The following is a 21,940-nucleotide window of genomic DNA, read 5'->3' on the forward strand; positions in this document are numbered from 1 at the left end:
AGAAACTCACCAGCCTCCGGATATCCCTCTCACTTTCCCGTTTTATCCTGTTAATCTCCTCCTGATGCGACTGGTAAGCAATGCGTAGGTCAGATGCTTTCATTTTATCCGCTTGCATTATATTGTTTAAGGTTTCCTCCATTTGTTTTTTGCTAGTCTTTAATTCCAATATTTCTTGCTGTAATTTAAGACGTTCACTGTCAAACGATTTCTTGGCCTCTTCTCTAGCTTCGTTTAGTAGCGCTGTCTTCACTTTGTCTGCTGCCCCATCCCGTAACACATTAAGTGTAGATTGTAAACGTTGGAGTTCGCTGTCCTTAATTTTGATGACTCGAGCTGTGTCCAGTTCATGCTGCCGTATTAGCGTTTCACGCAGAGCTTGAAGCTCCTTCATTTTCTCCTCATGTAGTTTGGCTTTTAGTTCAGAAATATAGGCAGTGTGTCTGTGCTGCTCCTGTTCCCGTTCCTGTTTGACATCTTGGATTTTTTCTCTAAGCTTCCCCACCTGCAAATACATACATAGGTAAAATATATTTATACATATAAACAAACACATTCGGACTGTATAAACTTTATTGGTACTGATCAATTTCATAGTTCCTTTATAACAAAAGGTACACAGGGAAATGTGTATTAAATATAGCCGTCCTTTTAAAATAGCTTTTTTTTTTTTTTTTTTAAAAGTCAGGTAGCAATAACAAAGCACTAAAAAATTACATTCAATTACATTTCAAACAATAATCAACTTTCCTGGATAAAATGGAAAGAAAGAAAAATATTTCAAACAAAATATTAAGGAAAAAAGTTTTAATATAATTTTAAGCCATTTTTCTTAAAACGTACATGAAATGCATGTGCACAACTCATACTACTGTTTCAATGTTCATGGTTAGAATATTCAATAGCAAAAGAATGTTGATTAACATTGAATTAGAAATCAGAACCCTAACATACAAAGCACATATTCTTTAACTGCCTCTTAAGCTGTGTTTAAGACCTACTTCTCTCCTTCTCTCTTCCTCTTCTGTTGCTTCCTTACATTCCAGTCTACAAGACTTTCTAGAACTATTCTGAGAACTTTTTTTCCATTTCAATTAATCAAAACATGCCCCAGTTTGTCAGGGCTTCAAGGTTTTCTCTCTACTCTCTATTGGTCAGAGTGAGATTCCAGATAGATACTTCCTGTGAAGGCTCAACAAAAATGAAGTATCAATAACTCAAGGCAAATCTTGTGGATATACAATAAACTTCACATGCTAATTAAGACCCCCTAACTCATTTCATCTGACAAACTTAGTTTGATTTTCAAAGCACAGGAGCTATTTCATACAATCATAGCTAGAATGTCCTTTAGGAGGCTATGAAGGGCTGCAAAATTAAGAGTAAACAAGAAATGGATGTAGATGTCCTTTTATTGGTCCCCATTTATGAAGATGTAAGCAGGCAAGGTATAGAGCCAGGGAACCTGTTCATCAGCATTTGAGGCCAGCAAGGCAGGTTCTGCCACACGCATTTGTTATTGCGCTAGTGAAAACATGCAGAGCCTTCCCTGCTCTCAGTCTGGGGTGACTTAAGAAGACGGACACCATCTACAACCTCAAAGGCTCATAAACTGGTTTTGCAGAGTCATAAGTATGGCACACTGTAAAAAAACTGCAATTCAAATGAGCTCATTTTCAGTTAATATAGTAGAAAAGGAGGAAGAGTTTTCAAACTGAAAGATAGACTTGAAGTATTATGAATCGGTGCAGCAGCTCACCAGAGAGTTTAAGAAATAAAACCGGTTCTGGTTCTTGTAACATAGTGTCAGAATGGAATGGTTAAATAACAATGGAAAATTGAAAGAAAAGTAAAGAGGAATATTGAATACTTCCAATATAGTGGAGATTGCTGTAACCCTTCTGTGGCCCGAAGATCTAAAGCTCTCCTTTCAGTTTAGATGATCTAAGAGGTCTCATCAGTACAATGAGGCCCCTCAAAAAAAATATAAAAACAGAAACTTAATCTTGAGATATGTTTATGTTGCTATGTAGTTTTCTTTATGTAAAAGAGCTTAAATTACAATGCAAGGTCTAAAAAAAAAAATCCCAAAGAGTGTGTGTGATTTTGATCATCGGGCTCCTGGAGAGATAGTCATGAGATGAGCCGAGATCAAAGGAAACTCATATATGAATTCATGGAGAAAATTTAGTTATTCTAAAAATGATAATAGGCAATGTGGAAGAGCATACCAACACTGCATTAGATACTCCGATTTTTATTTTTTATACAGCTCCCAAGCCAACACATGTGAAACCTTTATAGATTAACAAACATTGTGGACAGTGAAGTAGAGGATATGGAAAAAGAAGCAGAGACCAAGATTTGTCCACAGACACTGACTCACTAGATGAAGGAACCAGGGATGTCTCACCCAGTACAGCAGAGTTGCTGCTATCTCAACTTGGCTCTGCTGAATTTTCTGTAGTATGATAGGAAAGAACATGCAAGTAATTGCTGGCTCCCAGAAAGACTACAGTAATCTCCAAAAGATGCACTTCTGCCTACTGCAGACTCTTTATAGCAAATGATTTTGAGTTGATTTTGTAAAATTGCTTGGGTACAGGAGTGCATGGTAACGTTTATTGGGGATCCATCAGGCGTCTGTCCCAAAACAGACAATTACGAAATGCCTGTTTTAATTTAAAGCATATGAATACAGCTGAGTTTTATTCTGCAGAGCCAGACTTTTGGTAAATAATTTTGAATTTGGCCACATCCTCTATGTGGCCAAATGCCCTATTATAATCTTATTTTGCAGTTAGAATCAACCAGCTGCATTGGGACTTGACATTTTACACAAGCTGAATTAGGGTGGATACCTAGCCTCGTGGAAGCATTTTTTTTTTTGCCAAAAGTCTCAAATTCTGCTCACAAGAAAACACAAGTATGGGAGGGATTAAGGTGACCCCCCCCCCCAAGAATATCTAGCCACTCTTTTTCTGATAATCTCAATTCAAGAATTCAAGCTCCATTGAGTAATCCACCACAAGAATGATGTCCAAATGATGGACAAGGTGTCTCATTTCAAACATCAGAAATAAAAGTGTACATTAGGATCTCTGAGAATGTTCTTGGGAAAAGCCCGGGAATACAATATAAAAACACTAATTAGATTGGAATATGAATATCTGCAACTTTAAGATCTGTCATTAAAGATTCAGTTTCGAATTTGTGTGTTTGTTTAAAGTCTGAAGTTACATGAATCTCAACCAATCCCCCTTTGTTGGAAACAAGGAACAGATGGGGATAGAACGTAGCTTTTGCATTGTTGAGGAGGCACTTTTCGAATGGTTTTAAATGTTTGAAACTGTGTCTAAAGGTTCTTTAGCAAAGAGGCTAGTAGCCTTCACTGTATGATGCAAGGGTTCTTCTCACGGAATGGTCTATACTGATGATCCCCCTGATGTAAGAAATCCTTAAGCACGTCTATCCCTTACATCCCTTTGGCATTGATCTCTTTTTACAGTGTGTAATAATAACAATTTGCATGTATAAAATTAACCTCAGTTTCCTAACAATAGCAAAATATCTATACATTTGAGCATATATCGCACATGTGTGTAGGGTGTTTTTTATATACATTATACTATATAATTTTTTTTATCAATAAGCCTTTTTAAACTTCATGGATTAATCATTTTTCATTTTATAAAAATCTGCCCTAAATTGAAGACAAATTATCTCACACAAGAAAGTGCCAACAAATGTTCCTGTTTACAATAGGACTTGAGATTTTCAGCATAGAAACTACTGAGCTGCTTCAATCACGCCAAACTGTTATTTATCACTGTACAGAATTGAGTTTACTTGCAAGATGTGTATTAATGAGTTCATGGGGAAAAAACTAAATTTATGCTTACCTGATAAATTTATTTCTTCAAGATGTGGTGAGTCCAAAGAGCACCACAGTAAAAACTGTTAAAGGGACAGTCTAGTCCAAAATAAACTTTCATTATTCAGATAGGACATGTAATTTTAAATAATTTTCCAATTTACTTCTATCACCAATTTTGCCTTGTTCTCTTGGTATTCTTAGTTGAAAGCTAAATCTAGGAGGTTCATATGCTAATTTCAAAGACCTTGAAGGCCGCCTCTTAGCTTTGGGCATTTTGACAGTTTTTCACCACTACAGGGTGTTAGTGCTTGTGTTTCATATAGATAACACTGTGCTCACGCATGTGGAGTTCCTAGGAGCCAGCACTGATTGGCTAAAATGCAAGTCTGTCAAAAGAACTGAAATAAGGGGGCAGTCTGCAGAGGCTTAGATACAAGATAATTACAGGAAGTAAAAAGTGTATTAATATAACTGTGTTGGTTATGCAAAACTAGGGAATGGGTAATAAAGGGATTTTCTATCTTTTAAAACAATATATATTCTGGTGTAGACTGTCCCTATAAGTATCACTACCCTACCCATCAACCCCAGTCATTTGACCGAAAGTAACTGGAGAAAGAAAAGTAACACAAGGTGTGGAGGTGACAGAGGTTTAGTTAAAAACCTAAAAGAATTACCCAAAAAACAAAGGGTGGGTCTGTGGACTCACCACATCTTGAAGAAATGAATTTATCAGGTAAGCATACATTTTGTTTTCTTCTAAAGATGTGGTGAGTCCACGGGTTCATCTTAATCACTGTTGGGAACCAATACCCAAGCTAGAGTACACAGATGAATAGGGAGGGATAAAAAACCAGCATGCCTAAATAGGCACCACCGCTTGAAGAACCTCTCTCCCAAAAGCTGCCTCAGCCGAGGCAAAAGTATCAAATCTGTAACATTTTGAAAAAGTATGCAAAGACGACCAAGTTGCAGCTTTGCAAATCTGCTCCATAGAGGCTTAATTTTTGAAAGTCCAAGAAGAGGCTATGGCTCCGGGGACTGAGCCTTAATCCTCTCTGGAGGCTGATTTCCAGATGATTCATAAGCCCTGTGAATCAGACTCCTTAACCAAAGAGCTAGAGTAGAGGCAGACGCTCTCTGACCTCTATACTTCCCAGAAAAACAAACAAATAAGCTGAAGAAATCCGAAAGTCTTTAGCCAAGTAAAACTTAAGAGCGCAAACCACATCCAGATTATGCAGCAAGCGACCCTTGTCTGAAGAAGGCTTCGGACACAGGGAAGGAACAACAATTTCCTGATTAAAATTCTTACTAAATACAACATTGGGAATTAATCCCATCTTAGTACTAAGAACAGCATTATCAGCATGAAAAATGAGATAAGGAGAATCAAACTGTAAAGGGGAGAGTTCAGATACTCTCTGAGCAGAAGAAATAGCCAACAAAAACAAAAAACTTTCCAAGACTAAAGTTTAATGTCAAGGGAATGCATCGGCTCAAACGGACGCCGTTGTAAAACCTTAAGCACAAGATTAAGGCTCCAAGGAGGAGCAATTATCTTAAACACCGGCCTAATGCTGACTAAGGCCTGACAAAAAGACTGAACATCTGGCACATATGCCAAACGTTTGTGTAAAAGGACTGATAAGGCCGAAATTTGACCCTTCAGGGTACTAACAGACAAGCCTTTATCCAGACCCTCCTGAAGAAAGGATAATATTATTGGGATCCTAACCTTACTCCAAGAATATCCCTTAGCTTCACACCAAAAAAGATATTTCCTCCATATCTTATGGTAAATCCTTCTAGTGACCGGCTTACAAGCCTGGATCAGTGTCTCAATCACTGACTTGTTTAGATAGAATCAAGTGTTCAATCTCCAAGCAGTCAGCTTCAGGGGAAAAGTCCCCTGAAGAAGGTCCTTCCTCAGGGGAAGGTTCCACATAGGTAGAGTGGACATCTCTACTAGATCTGCATACCAGATTCTCCAAGGCCAAGCTGAGGCGATTAGAATCACCGATGCTCGATCCTGTCTTATGCAGGCAATCACCCGAGACAGGAGGGCAAACGGAGGAAAAATATAAGCCAACTGGAAGTCCCACAGAACTACCAGGGCATCTAATAGAAAGGCCTGAGGATCCCTTTACCTGGAAACGTACCTTGGAAGCTTTGCATTTTGGGGGGACCCCATGAGATCCAACTCCGGCATCCCCCATCTGGATACCAGTTTGGAAAACACTTCCAGATGGAGTTCCCATTGCCCCAGATGGAAAGTCTGCCTGCTTAGAAAAACAGAATTTATGCTTACCTGATAAATTGCTTTCTCCAACGGTGTGTCCGGTCCACGGCGTCATCCTTACTTGTGGGATATTCTCTTCCCCAACAGGAAATGGCAAAGAGCCCAGCAAAGCTGGTCACATGATCCCTCCTAGGCTCCGCCTACCCCAGTCATTCGACCGACGTACAGGAGGAAATATGCATAGGAGAAACCATATGATACCGTGGTGACTGTAGTTAGAGAAAATAATTCATCAGACCTGATTAAAAAAAACCAGGGCGGGCCGTGGACCGGACACACCGTTGGAGAAAGTAATTTATCAGGTAAGCATAAATTCTGTTTTCTCCAACATAGGTGTGTCCGGTCCACGGCGTCATCCTTACTTGTGGGAACCAATACCAAAGCTTTAGGACACGGATGAAGGGAGGGAGCAAATCAGGTCACCTAAATGGAAGGCACCACGGCTTGCAAAACCTTTCTCCCAAAAATAGCCTCTGAAGAAGCAAAAGTATCAAATTTGTAAAATTTGGCAAAAGTGTGCAGTGAAGACCAAGTCGCTGCCTTACAAATCTGGTCAACAGAAGCCTCGTTCTTGAAGGCCCATGTGGAAGCCACAGCCCTAGTGGAGTGAGCTGTGATTCTTTCAGGAGGCTGCCGTCCGGCAGTCTCATAAGCCAAACGGATAATGCTTTTAAGCCAAAAGGAAAGAGAGGTAGAAGTTGCTTTTTGACCTCTCCTTTTACCAGAATAAACAACAAACAAAGAAGAAGTTTGTCTGAAATCTTTAGTGGCCTCTAAATAGAATTTTAGAGCACGGACTACGTCCAAATTGTGTAACAAACGTTCCTTCTTTGAAACTGGATTCGGGCACAAAGAAGGTACAACTATCTCCTGGTTAATATTCTTGGTGGAAACAACTTTCGGAAGAAAACCAGGCTAAGTACGTAAAACCACCTTATCTGCATGGAACACCAGATAGGGCGGAGAACACTGCAGCGCAGATAACTCAGAAACTCTTCTAGCAGAAGAAATTGCAACCAAAAACAAAACTTTCCAAGATAATAACTTAATATCTACGGAATGTAAGGGTTCAAACGGAACCCCTTGAAGAACTGAAAGAACTAGATTAAGACTCCAGGGAGGAGTCAAAGGTCTGTAAACAGGCTTGATCCTAACCAGAGCCTGAACAAACGCTTGAACGTCTGGCACAGCTGCCAGCCTTTTGTGAAGTAAAACAGATAACGCAGAAATCTGTCCCTTCAGAGAACTTGCAGATAATCCCTTCTCCAAACCCTCTTGTAGAAAGGATAAAATCCTAGGAATTTTTATCTTGTTCCACGGGAATCCTTTAGATTCACACCAACAGATATATTTTTTCCATATCTTATGGTAAATTTTTCTAGTCACAGGCTTTCTAGCCTGAATCAGAGTATCAATTACAGAATCTGAAAACCCACGCTTTGATAAAATCAAGCGTTCAATCTCCAAGCAGTCAGTTGGAGAGAAACCAGATTCGGATGTTCGAATGGACCTTGAACAAGAAGGTCCTGTCTCAAAGGTAGCTTCCATGGTGGAGCCGATGACATATTCACCAGGTCTGCATACCAAGTCCTGCGTGGCCACGCAGGAGCTATCAAAATCACCGAAGCCCTCTCCTGGTTGATCCTGGCTACCAGCCTGGGAATGAGAGGAAACGGTGGGAAAACATAAGCTAGGTTGAAGGTCCAAGGTGCTACTAGTGCATCCACTAGAGTCGCCTTGGGATCCCTGGATCTGGACCCGTAACAAGGAACCTTGAAGTTCTGACGAGACGCCATCAGATCCATGTCTGGAATGCCCCATAATTGAGTTATTTGGGCAAAGATTTCCGGGTGGAGTTCCCACTCCCCCGGATGGAATGTCTGACGACTCAGAAAATCCGCTTCCCAATTTTCCACTCCTGGGATGTGGATTGCAGACAAGTGGCAGGAGTGATCCTCCGCCCATTGAATTATCTTGGTCACTTCCTCCATCGCCAGGGAACTCCTTGTTCTCCCCTGATGGTTGATATATGCAACTGTCGTCATGTTGTCTGATTGAAACCTTATGAATTTGGCCTTTGCTAGATGAGGCCAAGCTTTGAGAGCATTGAATATCGCTCTCAGTTCCAGAATGTTTATCGGGAGAAGAGATTCTTCCCGAGACCATAGACCCTGAGCTTTCAGGGGTTCCCAGACCGCGCCCCAGCCCACCAGACTGGCGTCGGTCGTGACAATGACCCACTCTGGTCTGCGGAAGCTCATTCCCTGTGACAGGTTGTCCAGGATCAGCCACCAACGGAGTGAATCTCTGGTCCTTTGATCTACTTGAATCGTCGGAGACAAGTCTGTATAATCCCCATTCCACTGTCTGAGCATGTACAGTTGTAATGGTCTTAGATGAATTCGTGCAAAAGGAACTATGTCCATTGCTGCAACCATCAATCCTATTACTTCCATGCACTGCGCTATGGAAGGACGAAGAACAGAATGAAGAACTTGACAAGAGCTTAGAAGTTTTGATTTTCTGACCTCTGTCAGAAAAATTCTCATTTCTAAGGAGTCTATTATTGTTCCCAAGAAGGGAACTCTTGTTGACGGGGAAAGAGAACTTTTTTCTATGTTTACTTTCCATCCGTGAGATCTGAGAAAGGCTAGGACGATGTCCGTATGAGCCTTTGCTTTTGACAGAGACGACGCTTGAATCAGGATGTCGTCCAAGTACGGTACTACTGCAATGCCCCTTGGTCTTAGAACCGCTAGAAGGGACCCTAGTATATTTGTGAAAATTCTCGGAGCAGTGGCTAATCCGAATGGAAGTGCCACAAACTGGTAATGCTTGTCCAGAAAAGCGAACCTTAGGAACTGATGATGTTCCTTGTGGATAGGAATATGGAGGTACGCATCCTTTAAATCCACCGTGGTCATAAATTGACCTTCCTGGATGGTAGGAAGGATCGTTCGAATGGTTTCCATTTTGAACGATGGAACCCTGAGAAATTTGTTTAGGATCTTGAGATCTAGAATTGGTCTGAATGTTCCCTCTTTTTTGGGAACTATGAACAGGTTGGAGTAAAACCCCATCCCTTGTTCTCTTATTGGAACTGGATGAATTACTCCCATCCTTAACAGGTCTTCTACACAATGTAAGAATGCCTGTCTTTTTATTTGGTTTGAAGATAATTGAGACCTGTGGAACCTTCCCCTTGGGGGTAGTTCCTTGAATTCCAGGAGATAACCTTGAGAAACTATTTCTAGTGCCCAAGGATCCTGAACATCTCTTGCCCAGGCCTGAGCAAAGAGAGAAAGTCTGCCCCCCACCAGATCCGGTCCCGGATCGGGGGCCATCCCTTCATGCTGTTTTGGTAGCAGTGGCAGGCTTCTTGGCCTGCTTACCCTTGTTCCAGCCTTGCATCGGTCTCCAGGCTGGTTTGGGTTGAGAAGTATTACCCTCTTGCTTACAGGATGTAGAAGTAGAGGCTGGTCCGTTTCTGCGAAAGGGACGAAAATTAGGCTTATTTCTAGCCTTAAAAGACCTATCCTGAGGAAGGGCGTGGCCCTTTCCTCCGGTGATGTCTGAAATAATCTCTTTCAAATCAGGACCAAACAGTGTTTTGCCCTTGAAAGGGATGTTAAGCAATTTTGTCTTGGAAGATACATCCGCTGACCAAGACTTTAGCCAGAGCGCTCTGCGCGCCACGATAGCAAACCCTGAATTTTTCGCCGCTAATCTCGCTAATTGCAAAGCGGCATCTAGAATAAAAGAGTTAGCCAATTTAAGTGCATGAACTCTGTCCATAACCTCCTCATACGAAGATTCTTTATTGAGCGACTTTTCTAGTTCTTCGAACCAGAAACACGCTGCCGTAGTGACAGGAACAATGCATGAAATTGGTTGAAGAAGGTAACCTTGCTGAACAAACATTTTTTTAAGCAAACCCTCTAATTTTTTATCCATAGGATCTTTAAAAGCACAACTATCTTCTATGGGAATAGTAGTGCGTTTGTTTAGAGTAGAGACCGCCCCCTCGACCTTAGGGACTGTCTGCCATAAGTCCTTTCTGGGGTCGACTATAGGAAATAATTTCTTAAATATAGGGGGAGGCACAAAAGGTATGCCGGGCCTTTCCCATTCCTTGTTTACTATGTCCGCCACCCGCTTGGGTATAGGAAAAACATCAGGGGGCACCGGAACCTCTAGGAACTTGTCCATCTTACATAATTTCTCTGGAATGACCAAATTGTCACAATCATCCAGAGTAGATAATACCTCCTTAAGCAGTGCGCGGAGATGTTCTAATTTAAATTTAAATGTTACAACATCAGGTTCAGCTTGTTTTTTCTGAATCTGAAATTTCTCCCTCAGACAAAACCTCCCTCCTGGTCCCTTCAGATTGGTGTGAGGGTATGTCAGAAGCGTTATCATCAGCGTCCTCTTGCTCTTCAGTGTTTAAAACAGAGCAATCGCGCTTTCTTTGATAAGTAGGCATTTTAGATAAAATATTTGCAATAGAATTATCCATAACAGCCGTTAATTGTTGCATAGTAATAAGTATTGGCGCACTAGATGTACTAGGGGCCTCTTGTGTGGGCAAAACTGGTGTAGACACAGAAGGGGGTGATGCAGTACCATGCTTACTCCCCTCATCTGAAGAATCATCTTGGGCACTATTATTATCTGTGGCATCATTGTCCCTACTTTGTTTGGACACCATGTCACAATTATCACATATATTTAAATGGGGAGACACATTGGCTTTCATACATATAGAACATTGTTTATCTGATGGTTCAGACATGTTAAACAGGCTTAAACTTGTCAACAAAGCACAAAAAACGTTTTAAAATAAAACCGTTACTGTCACTTTAAATTTTAAACAGAACACACTTTATTACTGAATATGCGAAAAAATATGAAGCAATTGTTCAAAATTCACCAAAATTTCACCACAGTGTCTTAAAGCCTTAAAAGTATTGCACACCAAATTTGAAAGCTTTAACCCTTAAAATAACGGAACGTTTTTACATTTAACCCCTATACAGTCCCAGGAATCTGCTTTGCTGAGACCCAACCAAGCCCAGAGGGGAATACGATACCAAATGACGCCTTCTATAAGCTTTTTCAGTGGATCTTAGCTCCTCACACATGCATCTGCATGCCTTGCCTTCCAAAAACAACTGCGCATTATTGGCGCGAAAATGAGGCTCTGCCTATGACTAGAGAAGGCCCCCATCTGAAAAAGGTGTCCATACAGTGCCTGCCGTTTTTTAACAACAATCCCCAAGATTATAATAACTATAAAGCGCTATAATCTGTCAAATATGCTTAGCAAGTAATCGTTTTAGCCCAGAAAAATGTCTACCAGTTTTTTAAGCCCTTATAAAGCCCTTATTCTTATACTTAATCTAAGAAAATGGCTTACCGGTCCCCATAGAGAAAATGACAGCCTTCCAGCATTACCAAGTCGTGTTAGAAATGTGGCCATCATACCTCAGGCAGAAAAGTCTGCCAACTGCTTCCCCCAACTGAAGTTACTTCATCTCAACAGTCCTGTGTGGAAACAGCAATCGATTTTAGTAACGTTTGCTAAAATCATCTTCCTCTCACAAACAGAAATCTTCTTCTCTTTTCTGTTTCAGAGTAAATAGTACATACCAGCACTATTTTAAAATAACAAACACTTGATTGAAGAATAAAAACTACATTTAAACACCAAAAAACTCTTAGCCATCTCCGTGGAGATGTTGCCTGTGCAACGGCAAAGAGAATGACTGGGGTAGGCGGAGCCTAGGAGGGATCATATGACCAGCTTTGCTGGGCTCTTTGCCATTTCCTGTTGGGGAAGAGAATATCCCACAAGTAAGGATGACGCCGTGGACCGGACACACCTATGTTGGAGAAATCCGCTTCCCAGTTGTCTACTCCCGGGATGTGGATGGCTGACAGACAACAACAGTGGTCTTCCGCCCACTGAATGATCCTAGAGACCTACCTCATCGCTAGGGAATTTTTTTATCCCTCCTGATGGTTGATGTACGCTACTGATGTTATGTTGTCTGACTGGAATCTGATGAACTGGTTCGAGGCCAACTGAGGTCAAGCTAAAAGCGCATTGTAAATTGCTCTCAACTTGATCGGTAGGTTGGACTCCTCCTGAGTCCAAAGACCCTGAGCTGTGAGGGATTTCCACTGCCCCCCAGCCCACCAGACTGGTGTCTGTAGTCACTATCACCCAAGATGGTCTCCAAAAGCAAGTGGCCCTGGACAGTTGTTCCAGAGAAAGCCACCAATGAAGAGAATCCTTTATTTTCTGATCCAACACTATCTTTGGAGAAAGATCCAGATAATCTCTGTTCCACTGACTGAGCATGCATAACTGTATAAAGCTCTCAGATGAAAACGAGCAAATGGCACAATGTCCATGGCTGCCACCATCAGTCCAATTACTTTCATACACTGAGCAACTGAAGGACGAAGTGTCTCCTGAAGGACTCGAAAAGCCAACAGGAGCTTGACTGTTCCGGCCTCCGTCAGGAATATCTTCATCAGAACAGAGTCTATAATCGTCCCTAAGAACACAACTCTTGTTGCTGGAACCAGAGAACTCTTTTACACATTTACCTTCCCCCCGAGAGACTGGAGGAAGGAGAGTAACATCTCCATGTGAGATGCTGCCTTTGGAAATGAGGGAGCCTGAATTAGAATGTCGTCCAGATAAGGGACCACTGCTATCCCCCTAGACCGGACCACCGCTAGAAGGGCCCCTAGAACCTTCAAGAATATTCTTGAAGCTGTGGCCAGGCTGAAAGGCAAGCCCACAAACTGAAAGTGACGATCCAGAAATGCAAATCTCAGAAACTTGTGATGATCACTGTGGATGGGAACATGCAAGTAAGCGTCTTTTAAATCTATGGTCGTCATATACTGACCCTCTTGGATCAAAGGATCTGAATTGTTTCCATCTTGAACAATGGAACCTTGAGAAATTTGTTTAGACATTTTAAGTCTAGAATCGGGCGGAAGGTTCCCTCTTTTTTGGGAACCACAAACAGGTTTTAATAAAAAAAAGAGACCCTGCTCCAACTTTGGAACCAGAACAATCATCCCCAGGGCCAAGAGGTCTTCGATACACCTCAAAATGCCTCTCTCTTTATCTGGTCTGCAGATAACCTGGAAAGGTAAAACCTGCCCCTGGGGGGACAACCCTTGAATTCTAACCTGTAGCCCTGAGACACAATTTCCACCGCCCATGGGTCTGGATTATCCCTTAACCAGACTTGAGCGAACTGAGAGATTCTGCCCACCACTAGATACAGGCCTGGATCAGGGGCAACCCCTTTATGCAGACTTAGAGTCGTAGCGGGCTTTTTGGCCTGCTTACTCTTACTCCATGACTGAGTTGATTTCCAGGCTGGCTTGTTGTTATCCTGCTTGTACGAAGATGGAGGACTTTCCTCTAAAGTTGCGAAAGGAACGAAAATTACTTTGACGTCCCTTCGGTTTACTCTTCTTATCCTGGGGCAGAAAAGACCCTTTTCCGCCTGTAACATCAGAAATGATTTCCGCCAAACCCGGTCCAAATAAGGTCTTGCCCTTGTAAGAAAGAGCCATCGGTTTAGCCTTAGATGAAACATCAGCTGACCAAAGCCCGCCTGGCCAAAACAGCAAAACCAGAAGCCTTAGCTCCCAATCTAAGGACCTGGAGGACTGAATCAGCAATATAGGAATTGGCAAACCTGAGAGCTCTGATTCTGTCCTGAATCTCGTAGAGAGGCATTTCCTCCTGTAGAGAATCTGTTAATGCCTCAAACCAATATGAGGCAGCACTAGTCACTGTAGCAATACAGACCACTGGTTGCCATTGGAGACCAAGATGTGCATAGATCTTCTTAAGATAAGCCTCCATCTTTTTATCCATGGATCCTTGAAGGCGCAACTATCCTCAATAGGTATAGTCGTCTTCTTGGCTAGAGTGGAAATGGCACCCTATACCTTGGGTACCGAAGACCAAACCTCCGTAATGAAAGAATCTACTGGAAACATTTTCTTAAACACCGGAGACCAGAGGTGTATTTAGGTTTGGTGCTGCCCTAGGCACTCACAATTCTTCTGCCCCCCCCCCCCCCCCCCCCCCAAGTTTTAAGTCTTTTTTGGCCATAATATTTTTGGACAGGATGTAATGTGACATTTTTAAATAATTTCCATATAAACTGTTCACCAGGGTTTGCAAATATATGATATATATTTATGAAGAATGGATTAAGTCTGGCACTGTTTATAAACAACCCAAAGTAATTGATAACCGCTTATGAGTGAGGAGGGTAGTGTAATTATCGGTATGCCTGTGTCCATTAACTAAGATATATTTTTCCTGCTGCAGCGCTCCCTGATACACTTGTTAAAATAACAGCATTAAAACAACGAAAAAATTGCTCTGCGCCAGAGTAAATCGGATGTCATGTAAAAAACATATCCATGCCATTTGTAGCAAATTCATAATTTATAGAATATATACATAATTTAAAGGGACATTCCTGGCCTCACACCATTTACCATAAATTGCCCAAAATTTTAAAAACCAGTGACAATTTACACTAACTGAAAAAAGTTTATATTTGCAAATTAAGGCTTCAGTAATGAAATTATCAGTGGGGTGACTTATTGGCCTCTATAATGAGAATTAAGGAAGTAACCAGTAATTATATCCTGCAAGATTAAATAGAATAAAATATTGAGTTCTTTGGGGGCAGGCAACCTTCGTTTCTCTTGCTAGTTCCCCTGAAGAACTTGCAGGAATAAACAATTAAATTGTTAACTAGTCCATCACATACCTGCTCCCTTATAGTAGCGGTAACTGCTCAGCTGCTGCCCACAGGATTACATAAATATCAGACTGCAGCACCAAAGTAGGGCTCCTGGGACATTTCCCTGGGGTTGCCCCAAATTGTATGCACACTTCCAGGATATGATGTAGGATTGTGCTGCTTTGGGCTATGTTGAGTCGGTCCCTCATGTGCAGCAGCCGACTTAAAATGTGCCTCTTCAATGCCAGTGCCTCCAAAAGTCCTGGTCCATTATGCCTCCGTCCTCTGAAGCCACAGGATGAGGTGTCCTGGGTGCCAGCCTGTGGCTAAGGGGGAGGTGTGGGGCTTCTGGCTGCTGCTGCAGTCAAAATCTGAGTGATAAATATGCATGCAGCTATTGCGACAGAAGAGACCATTGTCAGTATTGCCCTTTATAGCAAATACTTGCTTGTAAGTCCTGGGAACGGAGAGAGAGTATTTAGCTACTTTCTCTGACACCACTTGTTCAGTGAGAAAGTAATTTCTTGCTCACCTCATAACTGCCACGCTAGGCATGATACAGTGCAGGAGTTAAGAGGTGAGCAGGAAATTACTTTCTCACTGAACAAGTGGTGTCACAGTGATGTGAAAAAGTGCCACCCCCCTCCATCTGCCGCCCTAGGTCCGTGCCTTGTTTGCCTAGGCAGTAATACGCCCCTGCCGGAGATGGATTAAAAACAACTCCAGGTTTCTCCCACTCTTGCGCTATGGTTTCCTTAACCCTATCTGGGACCGGAAAAACCTCTGAAGAGGAAGGAACATCATAGAAACTATTAAGTTTATTGGACTTTTTAGGCGTTACTACTGCCTGAAAATCAGAATCGTCCAAAGTAGCTAAAACCTCCTTTAGTAACACCCGGAGGTGTTCTAGCTTAAACCTGAAGGAAGAACCTTCGCAATCAGAGAAGGGCATTATACTGTCTGAATCTGAAATCTCACCCTCTGAGCGAGAATTCTCCTCATCCTCCGATCTTAAAGGAACCTGGGGGTCAGCGTTAGAAACAGATACCATAGTCTCTAAAACCTTAGATTTCCTGTTGCGCTTCCCTGAAAATCTGGGAAACTCGGCTAAGGCTGCAGATATCGCTGAGGACATCTGTGCAGCAATCTCTGTGAGGACACCTGTGCAGCAATCTCTGCCTTTAAAAATGCTCCGCTGGGAGTTAAAAGGGAACCGCAGGAAACAGTGTTAGCTTCCATAGAGGCTTGGGACAAAATAGGGAAAGGTCCTGGCATGACATGGACAACATCCTCCTGAGAGACATAAGGCTCAACATTAAAAAAACTTGTCTTTACCCTGCAATGTCCGTTTTACACAGGAAGAACAGAACTGCATAGGAGCTGCAATTTGTGCGTCTAAACACAATAAACAGGGATTGAAATGAGTGGAATTCATATCAGACATAACTGGTATTATCCTCTATTCAAATTCTCTAGCATTTAATATACAACAATAATTAAACAATTCAAAAGAATAAGTCTTTAATAAACACTTAATAAAATGACCTCAGAAAAAACCTCCCTCCGCACCTCAATATACCGAGGTGCTCTTAGCACCACTTGAAGTGGATCAACCCTGCAATGTATCACTTGCGCTCCTCACTACGCAGCAAGAATTCACACAGAGCCGAAATGCGCAGGCCCAATGACGTCTCTATAACCAGTGCCTGTGAGCATGTCTAGTAATAACACCCATCCCATGAGTGCATTATCCGTCCCTAACATTAAATAAAACAAGTATTCTGAAATGCCCCTCTCCCCATAGGAAGGAAAACAGCACTTACCTGCTCTGCTGTCTGACATGACGACAGCTCCTAATATGAGAGGACACATCAGTAGCCAAGTAACAAACTTAGATAACTAAAATCAGGGCAGCTTAGGTGGAGAAACGGAGCAAGCACCACTTTGCAAGTTCTCCACTGCTTTAAAACCACCACAGCTCGACTGCAAAGACTAACGTGGGCTAGGTTTTACCCTGTAGCTTGATTGAAGACTCAATCTTCTTTGAAAATATAATTTTAATTGCACACAAAAAATACCCCATGCACATAGAGGCAAAGAGAATGACTGGGGTTTATGGTTAGGGAAGTGATACTTAACAGTTTTAACTGTGGTGCTCTTTGCCTCCTCCTGCTGGCGAGGAGTGGTATTCCCAACAGTAATTAAGATGAACCCACATATTTAGAAGAAAAGTACATTTTTGTAGATAGCAATTGTTTTAAATAAACTAAAGTATATTTACAATAATGTATTCTTCTAAATTAAGCATATACACAAATTATTTAGTTCTACCTTTATTCAGTATTTCTCAAATTAACATCTAGTTCTACAGGAAACCCAGAGCCCTTTGACCTTGCTCATTCTCAAAAAAGTCCCTTACAAAAATGTGAAGTAAATCCCAAGTCTATCAGCTACCATGCAGCCTAAGAATGGCCTTCCAAAACACCACAATAAATTTTTAAGGGGCACGAAACCCAAAATGTTTCTTTTATGATACAGATAGAAGTAATTTGGAAAGTCATTTAAAATTGTAAGCTCTAGAGGTTCCGGAGGAGGAGCTTAGCACAGGTAGCTGAGTGATTGTTCTCCTGTCCAAGCACCTGGCGGTGTATTCCACGCGCCAAGCCCTGAGAAGTGGGGGCTGCTATTTGGACAGCAAAACTCAAACGCTGCTGGAACACACAGTGGAAATTCCAGCCCACTGAAGAGAGAATCCCTATCTTGAAGGGAATTTTGAACTTAATAATCCACCAAGTAAAACTGAGGGGGAGTATAACAAAAAGAGAGGCCCTATAATCTTCCTCAGAGAAACTATCTACGTAACTAGAGGAGAAAATTGTAAGGCTGAATACCTGAAAAGGCTCCTAGGAGTCGGCATTATATTGCTGCCTACGCTTTATGCCCCTTGTCAGCTTAATTGGCTGTTTTTCTCCCCTCCCGGTGTTGAGACTGAGGACTTACCGTGCTGGTCTTAGAAGTTTGCGGATACTTATCCAAAAGTGCCTAGGATCCCGGAGAAGGACCGACAGCTATCCCTCCTCCCCCACCGGTGCTGCGTGGGAGGAGGAGCTTGTGGGAGCCGGCTGCACTGGCGTTTCAAGAGAGTTCTGATCGCGGCGACTTTGTCCGGAGTCCTCCCGAGGAGGCGGCAGGTCTGGCTCCACCATCAACAACGCTGCTTCAAGACCCAGTTTAGAGGTGATCTTCGGACCCCCTCCCCCCCACCGGTGCTGCGCGGGAGGAGGTGGGCAAAGAAAGGCTAACACTTCCCTGACAACACTGTGCAGGACCCAAGAATATCTCTCCCCTTCTGGCTGGTTAAAGAGGGAGCCAAAGCTTGGAGGATATTCCTCAGACTGCGGATTTTAAAAGGACACCGGAGGGTGAGTACACTAAACAGAGTTATAACATATATCTCTGTAATTGGTGGGACATTTATTGAAAGACTTAAAAGAAGTTGTAAAAGGGGGGATAAAAGCAAAAGCAAAAGTGTAACACAAGCTGGATTGAAACTTACACACGTTTAAAAATCTCCTTCACTGGGAAGAGTGCCTAACGTTAAATTTTATACTTGAGTGAAGATAACTCAAAGCAAGTTAAAGGATAAGAGGAAGGAAAGAGAAAAAAGAGAAACAATAGTCTCTGGGACTTCTTGTGTTACAAAATACTGTTAATAGATACAAGAAACGGAAGCAAGGGAAAATCAAAGGCTTAAGACAAGAGTAATATAAAGTATAAAGCTTCCAAGAGACATAATTATAACGAAAAGTTACATTCTTTCCTTTTAACAACACAAAATAGAACAGAAGAATCTATACAGATAAGGAAATTATAAGCATTACAAAAGACTCTGCCTTATAAATGGAACATCGAGTCTTACAGCCTGATGAATAAAAATGGACTGTTCTTTTGCAATTTTTCTTACAAGATCTATCTGAAGTCTGCTAAACTACTCTCACGGTTGAATTAGGGGTTTTGGTCTCTCTTTACAGATTGATCTTATATTACTGTTATAAATGTTATTGTCTGATGGTTTCAGCCTAATGTAAAGCTGTGTAACAACCTATGATATCTCTGATATTTATATGTAAAGGCTCTCCGTTTGGTCCTAGTAAGCTAAGCCCTTAACTTTACAAATAGGCTTCTAATTGTAGGGTCAGTTTCACTAAACACAAAAACTTTTAAAACATACTGTTATAAAGCTGTATACATAACTAAACTCTACCAAAAAGCTAACCACCACGTATTAAAGCTAACCCAAAAAGTAGTATAGCAACAAGCTTATGAGAATCAGATTACATATTGTGTAGAAGGTTGAAAGGGTTAACATACTTTATTAATAAGGTACTATAACTGTATCACCCTTAGGGATGTTATGTTACAATATGTGATAAATTTAAGTTTTTGTCTATAGAGGTTCTTGGCCTGGGTTTCATAAGATAAGACTCTAGCCCTAAATACAGACGCTTAACTACTGGGTAAAACCAATTAAAATTTAAGATTACCTCCTGATACGCGCTTACCTAATCTAACTCTATCAAAAATTGAACCAAGCTAAAGACCATATATTGTAGAAAATTTAAAAAACAGGGAAGTAATGGGTCCACGAGACCCAGGTCACATATTACCTGAGTACCTGAAAGGATTAATACATCTGACTAGTAGGAAAACTGGTTTAAATATCACATAAGTGGAATTAGCAGGCCTAAGCCTCAAGGGCTAAAAGGCCATCTCGGCTAAATTTCTTCTGCAAATCTTGACATAATTCTGAAGCTATCCTCATATTCTCACTTAAGGGTTTTTACCCTCCCACGTAACCCACAAATAGTCACGTTATCTGGCCCCTTTTCTCCCTCACCCCTTTTTCTCCCCTTTGATCACCTCTTTATTCACACACTCCTCTTTTTTTTCTTCACTAAATCACTTGCACATTTTAATACCACTATTCACTATTTAGGGGTGTTCCCTACAAGAATTATTTACTCACGTCTACACTTGGCACATGGATAAGTTTCTTAATACCTCTTCTAAGACCATATCCCCAAGTATGGCAGGTAGACACAGAGTCAAAAATCCAAAGGTCCCATTGAGACAGTAGAAGTAGTACATCCTGCAACTAATTTAAACTCAATGAGTGAGGTATTAAACTTGCAAAACTTGGTTACCAATATATCAGAAGCTCTGGTCCCTAAGTTTGACACCCTAAGAAATAAAATAAAACATGATATAGATCTATTATCTCAAGAATTTAAGCAGTTTTCAAACAGACTGCAAGAGGCAGAGCAAAGGGTGTCGGATCTAGAGGATCTCACAGCTGCTCAAGGTTCTAAATTAGAAGATGCAGGAATTAAACTACAAAAAATGCAGCTGAGAATAGAAGACCTAGAAAACCGGTCTCAAAGAAATAATATAAGGATAATTGGTATACCTGAAGGAAAAAAGTATGAAAACTTAGCACTATTTATAACAGAAACACTAGGTCAACTTCTGGAAATACCAGACACACAGGTAATAATTGAAAGGGTACATAGAATTGGCCCTCCCCAGACTGACAAGAATACCAATAGAAGACCTAGGCCAGTTATTGCCCGTTTCCTGAATTATCTAGATAAAGCTAAAATGTTGCAACAGTACAGAAAAAAATAACCGATCAGTATAGATGGGGTTAAAATCCTATTGTTTCAGGACTACTCAGCAGAAACCTCCTCAAAAAAGGAGAGATCTAACACCTATCTGCACAAAATTCATCCAAAAGGGATACAGGGCAATTCTAATTTATCCATCCAAACTCAAAGTAGTCATTGGGGACAGCATTCATTTTTTTGATAATGTCAGAGAGGCAGAGAGCTTTTATTCTGAATTAGAACCCGCAGGATAATCTCTTCCTCAGCAGGAGCCTACTGGCTAAAAATTGGAGTACAGAATTATTCTTATTTCTTTTGTTTTCTTGTTTTCCACTTATTCCAAAGTATAATTATGGCTGGAATAGGAAAAATACAACCCCTGGAAAGGGTTTCCCTTCGAGTTAGGGGAAAAGGGGGGGGTTCCCCCCTCTAACCATAAAATAGAGTTTCACGGTTCAAAATTTATTTTTCCCTCCCCCCCCCCCCCTTTTTTTCTCCTCCTCTCCCCCTTCCCTCCCTCCCTCTTACGCTCTTCTCCATGCAATCTAAACTAATAAGTTAATATGAAATTTACAAGCAGACATAATGTTTCTTCAAGAAACACACTTAAACACAGAAGAAACAATGAAACTGAAAGGCTCATGGATAAAAGAGGTAGTTTCCTCAGATAGCACTAGAAGGAAGAGGGGCGTGGCAATAATGTTAGGTAAAAGATTAGATTATGATCTACTTCAGATAAGAAGTGACCCAGAGGGGAGATTTGTAATGATGAAAATTTGAATAGCCAAACAAATATATACACTGTGCAATTTATATGCACCTAACGAGTTAGACTATGAATTCTGGAATCTAATGCAATCCATTATTTTATTCTACTCTGAAGGCCATCTGATCATAGGAGGGGACTTTAATATGGCCCCATAATCTCCTCTGGACAGGATGAGGTATAACAGTAGACAATCAAAATCAAAAAAGGACAAATTAGAAACAAAAATATTTAAGAACCTCTTTCAGAATTTATCAGTCAAAGATATTTGGCGGATCCAGAACCTCAATGCGCAAGACTATACTTGTCTATCTAGGGCGCATAAATCCCTATCTAGAATAGACTTATTTTTAGTGGATGAGAGGCTATGTTCAAAAAATATAAAAGCAGGAATCACTCCCATAATCATCTCAGATCACTCTCCCATTTTTCTTGAGATACAACTAAATAATCTAAAAAAAGCTCCATTGAGATTTAGGTTTCCTTATCACCTAGCAAACGATGCAAAATTTAAAAAACACCTAAACAATA

At 41.2% G+C, this 21,940-nt stretch overlaps 1 protein-coding gene across 4 annotated transcripts in view; it reads right to left on the bottom strand.

Annotated features, from left to right (window-relative positions):
- JAKMIP1 (janus kinase and microtubule interacting protein 1) overlaps positions 1 to 21,940 on the bottom strand; it is a 441,501-nt gene that overhangs the window by 305,740 nt on the left and 113,821 nt on the right. For all 4 annotated transcript variants that reach the window (XM_053704153.1, XM_053704152.1, XM_053704150.1 and 1 more), the window contains exon 4: positions 11 to 505. In XM_053704153.1, the coding sequence (XP_053560128.1) occupies positions 11 to 505 (495 nt within the window). The remainder of the gene's footprint in view (positions 1 to 10; positions 506 to 21,940) is intronic.

This window comes from Bombina bombina, chromosome 2 (genome assembly GCF_027579735.1).
Source record: "Bombina bombina isolate aBomBom1 chromosome 2, aBomBom1.pri, whole genome shotgun sequence".
Taxonomy (NCBI): Eukaryota; Metazoa; Chordata; class Amphibia; order Anura; family Bombinatoridae; genus Bombina; species Bombina bombina.